At 37.1% G+C, this 7,342-nt stretch overlaps 1 protein-coding gene across 5 annotated transcripts in view; it reads right to left on the bottom strand.

Moving 5' to 3' along the window:
* Positions 1 to 7,342, bottom strand: part of DYNC2H1 (dynein cytoplasmic 2 heavy chain 1) — a 367,303-nt gene that overhangs the window by 128,084 nt on the left and 231,877 nt on the right. For all 5 annotated transcript variants that reach the window (XM_051820199.2, XM_002708539.5, XM_051820207.2 and 2 more), the window contains one exon: positions 2,107 to 2,182. In XM_051820199.2, the coding sequence (XP_051676159.2) occupies positions 2,107 to 2,182 (76 nt within the window). The remainder of the gene's footprint in view (positions 1 to 2,106; positions 2,183 to 7,342) is intronic.

Genomic DNA, 7,342 nt, shown 5'->3' with positions numbered 1-7,342 from the left:
GTGCCTGGGTTTGAGTCCTGACTCCCCTTGCAATTCCAGCTTCCTACTAACTAATATGCACACTGAGAAGCAACAGGTGATGGCTCAAATACTTCAGTCTGGCTCTGTTCTGGCTGTGTGGCACATCTGAGAAGTAAATCAACAAAGGAAGATGTTGGGTTGGCTCTGTGTCTCTTGTCTTTTGAAAAAATAAACAACACAGCTCATCTAAGTCAGAAAAGTAGTTACCATTGCATGAGATAGGACAATGTTGGCTTATTAAAAAGGCTTGGGGAGTGGCGTTTCTGATACTGCCTTTTTTTTTTAACTTTTATTTAGTAAATATAATTTTCCAAAGTACAGTTTATGGATTACAATGGCTTCCCCCCCCCATAATTTCCCTCCCACTCGCACCCCCTCCCATCTCCCACTCCCTCTCCCATTCCATTCACATCAAGATTTATTTTCAATTATCTTTATATACAGAAGATCGATTTAGTATATATTAAGTAAAGATTTCATCAGTTTGCATCCACACAGAAACACAAAGTGTAAAATACTGTTCAAGATAATGCCCTTTTAAAACATGAGAAAAAATTACTTGAAAGGCAGAGAGAGGGAGAGAGGGGGAGGGAGGGACAGAAATATCAACATTGCAAATGTTCCCACTCACTGGTTCACTCCTCAAATGCCCACAAAGGCTCAGGCTAGATAGGTCTCCCACATGAGTGGCAAGAATCCAACTACTTGAAACATCACCCCTGTTTCCCAGGGTCTGCATTAGCAAGAAGCTGGAGTCAATGATGGAACTGGATATTGAACCCAGGAGCTCTAATATGAGACACAGGCATCCTAAAAGACCAGGCCAAATACTAATCCTGAACAACACTCTAAATTCAGGATAGCTACATAGGTTCAATTTATGAAAAATGTACTGAAGTGAATAGTTATGTGCACTTTCCTGATGTAAAAGCTAAAGAAAAGTTTTGAAATAAAAATCATTTGGAATACTAATGGCATTAATGGTGATGAACAAACACATAATATGAACTAATATTCCCACAGAAATACATCCATACAATCACATAAAGATATAGCCATATATTACCCATAACCATGGTAAGCTGAAAATTACCCATGTTCATCAACAGAAGCTTATAAAAAAATCATACAACAGTGTATTATATAACTTTGAGAATGGACTATAAGCACATGCAACCATGTGGATAAACCTATCAAATATAATGTTAACTGAAAAGGGTGTAAATACATCAATAATACTTGCTATATGACTCAAGTTTTGCAAAATTATGTAAAGCTGTAAACCCAAGTATCTGGTATGAACCTTGAGACAGATGTAGGGGAAGTCATCGACTAGAAAACAATGTTCCATGAAGTGGAATTTGGGCTATTAGAAATGTTTTGCTTTTTAAAAAAAAAGATATTTGAAAGAGTCAGAGAGAGAGAGACAGAGACAGAGAGAGAAAAAGAAACAGAGAGACAGAGACAGAGATATCTTCCAATTTTGGTTCAATCCCCAGATGGCCGTGAGAGCCAGGGCTTGTCCAGGCCCACGCCAGGAGCCTGTAGCACCATCTGGGTCTCCCATGTGGGTTGGGGAGCCCCAAGCTTTTGGGTAATCTTCTGTTGCCTTCCCTGGTATATTAGTAGGGAGTTGATTTGGAAGCGAAGCAGCTGGGACTGAAACTGACACTTCAATACGCGATGCCAGAAATGCAGGTAGCAGTTTTAGCTTGCCGTGCCATAATGCTGGTTCCCCAACTCTCAAATTTTACTAGTCATCTTGAAAGAGATTGGAATAATTAATTCAATTGGAGCCAGAAATTTTTAAGGTCACAAGTGAAGACTAAGTCTTTCTAGTTTTCTGCTTCCTGATAACTACATATCAATCAAAAATCTAATGGGTTGTATCCAAATCAATAATGTAACAGAATATAAAGAACCCTCATATAATATGTGTATGATGAGAACATAAAAAAGAAAAAAGCGAACTTTTTGACAGGAAGTTAAAGTGAATTCTGAAGAAACCATACTATTCACAGGACCTCAAAGACAGCTTTCGTTAACGTGAGATTAAACAAGAAAACTTTCAGAATTGGTGCTTACCATCAAAGAGTCTGTCAATAATGTTATACCCAGCCCGAAGATCTGATAAAGAAAATTCATAAAACTTGGTCCATCCCTATGAAAACAAATTTAAACAAAAGTGAAGAACAAAGCAGTGTTGAAAGATATATATAAACACCACTGCCCTTAAGATTTCAAAAATGATGTTCTATACTAAAAAACTCCAGAATTTAATAAAATGACTATACAAAAATCTATAGTAATAATGATTTAAAAAACATTGACTTTCACAGTATGAAAAGTACATTATAATACCATATTAATTTTTATCATTTAAATGTGTGATATTATAGTCACATCACAAGTCAACAAATTGGTAAACTTTTTATTCTCATGTAGACAGAGATAATGATTTTCTTCTTCCTAATTATGGATCTCCTACACAAACATGAAAGCAAAAAATAATTGCCAGAAAAGTCTTAACAGTAAATAGCATAATATCCTATATATTCATTATGAATATTCACTCATATTGAAGATTCTTATTAGAACTTAAAATTGTAAACATGTAACTAACAGCTACAGCATTTTATTAAAGAGCTCTATGTTGTATAGAGAATATGAAATACAACTGAAAGTAATTTCAACAGTTTCCATTAACTGTAAATAATTAGTTCTCTAATAAATTAAGATCAAACTAAAACACATTCATCATTCAAAAAGTTTCTTGGATGTATATGACAGACACTTCAGGCTTTGAGAATATAAAAACATACCAAAATATAAATGAGCCCTGCAAGCACGTAGCTTTCAGTGAAACGTGGAGAGTAATATGGAGTCAATCACTCAAATACATGTACAACTACAAACTACAGTAAGTTTGATAGAAATATACATATTTGGTATCTATAAGAAATCTGACCTAATCTAAGAAATGATGGAAGGGGAGTAGGAAAAAAAAAAAGACAAAAGTAGATAGATCTATTAATTAAGAAAATAAAATTAACCAAATTCTTGTCTTGTATTATAATGGAAAGTAAAGAATGAAATGCAGAACTGTTAAGAATGATTAATAAGCACGTGGCTTATTCAAATGGGTGGTAGTTATTTACTAACTAAAAGAATACAAAGGGGCAGGAGTTTGGGGCCTTAGCTAAGATGCCACTTAAGATGCCCACAGTCCATATTGGAGGTCCTGGGCTAAATTCCTAGCTCTGCTCCCTATTTTGGTTTCCTGATAATGAACACCTTGGCAAGCAGCATTTCAAGACTCAAATAGCTGGTTCCCTGCCTCCGTGGCAGCTTGGATTGAGATCTTTGCTCCCTACTTCAACCTAGCCAGCAATGCCATTGTGTTGCAGAATAGACCGGCAGCGGATAGTAACTCTGTTTGTGTGCTTCTGTGTACATGTGTCTGACTATGTGTGTGTCTTTGTACATGTGTGTGTCTTTAGGACTCCGCCTCACTATGGGTCTCTCTGACCTGTCTTTCCCTCCCCACCGCCTCACATTCCCTCCTCTGCCTCCTCTCTGTCTCCCCCATATACAACTCTGTCTCACTCTCATCCCCTCCCCTGTTCCCTCTACTGTCTCTGCCTCGCTTCACTCCCTCTACTGCCATCTCCCTCTCTAATTTTTAAAATAAAGTTTTTCAATTAACATAGGTTTGGGAAGGAATATCATGAGATTAATCATCAGAAGTGTTACTACTTCTTAAAAGATTACGAAGGGTGGTTTATACAATGGACACTCTTGTTGATGAGAATAAAGCAATAAATGAAAGCCACAAAAGTTTGTGATCTTGAGAAGTCTATATTCTAGTATTTGATTCAAAATATGTAGATTTTCCAGTCATTTGAGATATCCAACAGGATAGATCAAATGAGTAGCTGCATATACAGATGTACTTCAAAAAATTCATGCAAAAATGGAATTCAAATATGATGTGCTTTTTTTCATGAATTTTCTAAAGACCATTCTTAGAGTTTAAAGAACTGATCTTAGGTAGATGTATAAATTTGGGGTTCAATACCATTTAGATATTTTTTTAAAAAAAGAAAATTATGAATACTGTGAAAGAAAAATACAGGTTAGAAAGATTAAGTTAAGAACTAAAGATCTGTAAGGGATATGTGCCCATCAGCAATTAACAAAATTCCAATTATATTTTAACTAAATGTTCTAACAACTCAAAACACAGGTTATTAATATCATTTATTTTATCATTCTATAAGAGACCCTATTTGCAAAAATTAATATTTTTTAAGTTTTAAATATCTTAAAGATCAATGGAAGAAACCTCTAAATGAGAAGATTATTGATATTTACTTCCAAACTAGAAGATTATTGATATTTACTATTTATCCCTATGAAATAGTCTCTAACAATTGAATTGCACTCTGCCTACTTTTACCTCTGATTTTATAATTTTTGAGACTGAACTTATTATGCAAAAACAGTGATATTCTCTATGAAGAGTAATTTCATAATAGTTATGAATTTTCAAAAATACACATTTACTTATTCCCAAACATTCTACCTTTAGAACTGGTGACTATGAATCAGTGTTATTTATAATAAATATAGGGATATTCACTAGCACACTATTTTGAAAGAGCAAAATGAAATGAGTGATCATCCAATAATTAAAAACTATGAAAAAATGTCCATCAATATAATACAAGTAATATTCTAAAATTAGGCATTAAATAGGTACTGATATTTAACAGTCTCTAAAACAGTTTGCTTAAAAAAGCAAAGAACTGTTTTTGTAGTGTGGTACATTTGAGTATGTATATAAACTCAAAATGTTTGTATATTTATATAACATCTATGAAAGACACCTAAGAAATATGAGTATGTTACAGTGGGAACCCTTAGAATAGAAACTGGGTGGTCAGGGTATAAAAAAGGAGACTAACATTTCATTGCAAATCGTTTTTCCAGTTTTTTAATTTACACTATGTGCATGTATCACTTAGCACACAATGAAATGTAATCTTTTTTGAAAATATAAATTTGTGGCCTGCACTGTGGCACAGTAGGTCCAGGCACTGCCTGTGGTGCCAGCATCCCTTATGGGTAATGGTTCAAGTCCCAGCTACTCCACTTTCAATCCAGGTCCCTGCTAATGTGCCTGGAAAAGCAGCAGAGGATGGTCCAAGTGCTTGGGCTCCTGCACCCACACGGGAGACTGGGATGAAATTCCTGGCTCTTGGCTTCAGCCTGGCCCAGTTCTAGCTGTTGCAGTCATTTGGGGAGTCAACCACCAGATGGAAGAACTCTCTCCTCCCCTGGTGACTGTGTCTTTAAAATAATCTTTAAAAGAAATACAAATTTTATTTTCTCAGTAAAGGTATATAACTATCATTATCCTTCATCTACCAGAAAGGATTCATTGATATGTTTTGCCAAACACTGATGTCAAAGAAGTTAGGGGCAAAGGCTTTAGAAAAAGGTGAGCCACAGCTGGCGCCGCGGCTCACTAGGCTAATCCTCCGCCTTGCGGCGCCGGCACACCAGGTTCTAGTCCCGGTCGGGGCGCCGGCTTCTGTCCCGGTTGCCCCTCTTCCAGGCCAGCTCTCTGCTGTGGCCCGGGAGGGCAGTGGAGGATGGCCCAAGTGCTTGGGCCCTGCACCCCATGGGAGACCAGTAGAAGCACCTGGCTCCTGCCTTCGGATCAGTGCAGTGCACCGGCCGCGGCGGCCATTGGAAGGTGAACCAACGGCAAAAGGAAGACCTTTCTCTCTGTCTCTCTCTCTCTCACTATCCACTCTGCCTGTCAAAAAAAAAAAAAAAAAAAAAAAAAAAAAGGTGAGCCTGGTAATTTCAGAATTCCATAGCTTTTTAGGCATGAATCCTTGAGCAAGTTTATTATCATTGACATACACTCTCCTCCTTGGTAAACTAACAATAATTGTCAGTAAAATGGTACAGTCTTATCTATGGCGTGATTTATACCCTGACACCATCCTAGGCTCTAGCCCCTGCTGCCATTGCTGGAAGCCAGGTGGCCACATGGCCCAACTATCGCTGTCAAGCTCCACCCCCATCCTAATAGAATTCCCTACTCCTACTTCCTTGCCCGCCCCTCGGCAAAGTTTTAAAAGGACCTGCTCCTGAACACCTGGCTCTCTCACTCTCTCTCTCCATCTCCTGTCCTCTGTCTCTTACGCTCTCCTTCTCCCGCTTTTTCCTTCTTTGCCCCTTCCCTCCAGTCTGTCGAATTTTCCCCCAATAATTCCTTTCCCTTACTCCGGTATTTGGTGTGTTTTGTGGTGGCCTTACAATAATTAAGTGCATTCTCCCCATAATTTTGATAGACAAATTATATGAAATAATACAAAGCTATTATTATGTACAATTTCACCCATTTGAAAAGGTACTACTGACTGGCTATATGCTACTGTGTAAAGCACTGCTAAGTGTACATTGTTTGCTTCACTTAATACCACAAAATTAGTATTCTAATTCAACAGTTGAGGAAAATGATGTTTACTGGATTTGAAGTAGTTTGTTTCATGTCACATAGCTAGGAAACTAGAGAACCAGGCCCTAATCCAAGTTTTTTCAACTCTAGAACATATGTTCTTATTTTGACAAGTAAAATAGAGAGGCTAAATGAGAGGTCAAATGAGGATAGGAAGTTCGAGAAAAGATTTCTTCCAAAGAAATTTGAAGAGTTGAAAAAGAGGGAAAATCTGAAGATGGAAGAGTGATGCAACTTATGGCTAAGATAGGCATTTGCCAAGAACAGAGAGTTAGGAGCAGTTGTGACTGCCATAGAAATGAGAAAATGTTACCAACTGGGTAACAATAAAAGCTAGAGCTTATGTGAAAGAATTTGGTGGATAAAGGATCTTAAAGAGGCCTTTGGTGACAAATGTAGAATACAAATAAGACAAAGGGCCTGAGAAGAGGTTGAAAAGATAAGCAGATCTTTTCTCTGGATCATGCTAAAAATTTGCATATTTTCATGCAAGTAAAATAGAAAAGTTATTTGATAGCTTAAAACCTCAGTGGTGAATTAATCATACTCATATATTACAAAATTTTGGCTGCTAAATTCAAAAACCAGAAAGAGGGATTAGAAGGCTAAGGAGTTAGAAGGAAAGTACTATATGTTTGGAATCACAAGGCTTAGGAAAAAAAATAGTAGGTTCAGTATGTTAAGCTGCCACTGGGAATGCCTGTATACCATCTCAGAGTGCCAGTTAGAGTCCTAGCTACTCTGCTTGCAATGCAGTTTGCTGCTAATGTGTCTGAGAAAGCTGCA

Source organism: Oryctolagus cuniculus, chromosome 1, assembly GCF_964237555.1.
Source record: "Oryctolagus cuniculus chromosome 1, mOryCun1.1, whole genome shotgun sequence".
NCBI classification, from domain to species: Eukaryota; Metazoa; Chordata; class Mammalia; order Lagomorpha; family Leporidae; genus Oryctolagus; species Oryctolagus cuniculus.
Note: the sequence above shows the minus strand (reverse complement) of the source record. Positions and strands in the feature narration are given on the sequence as shown.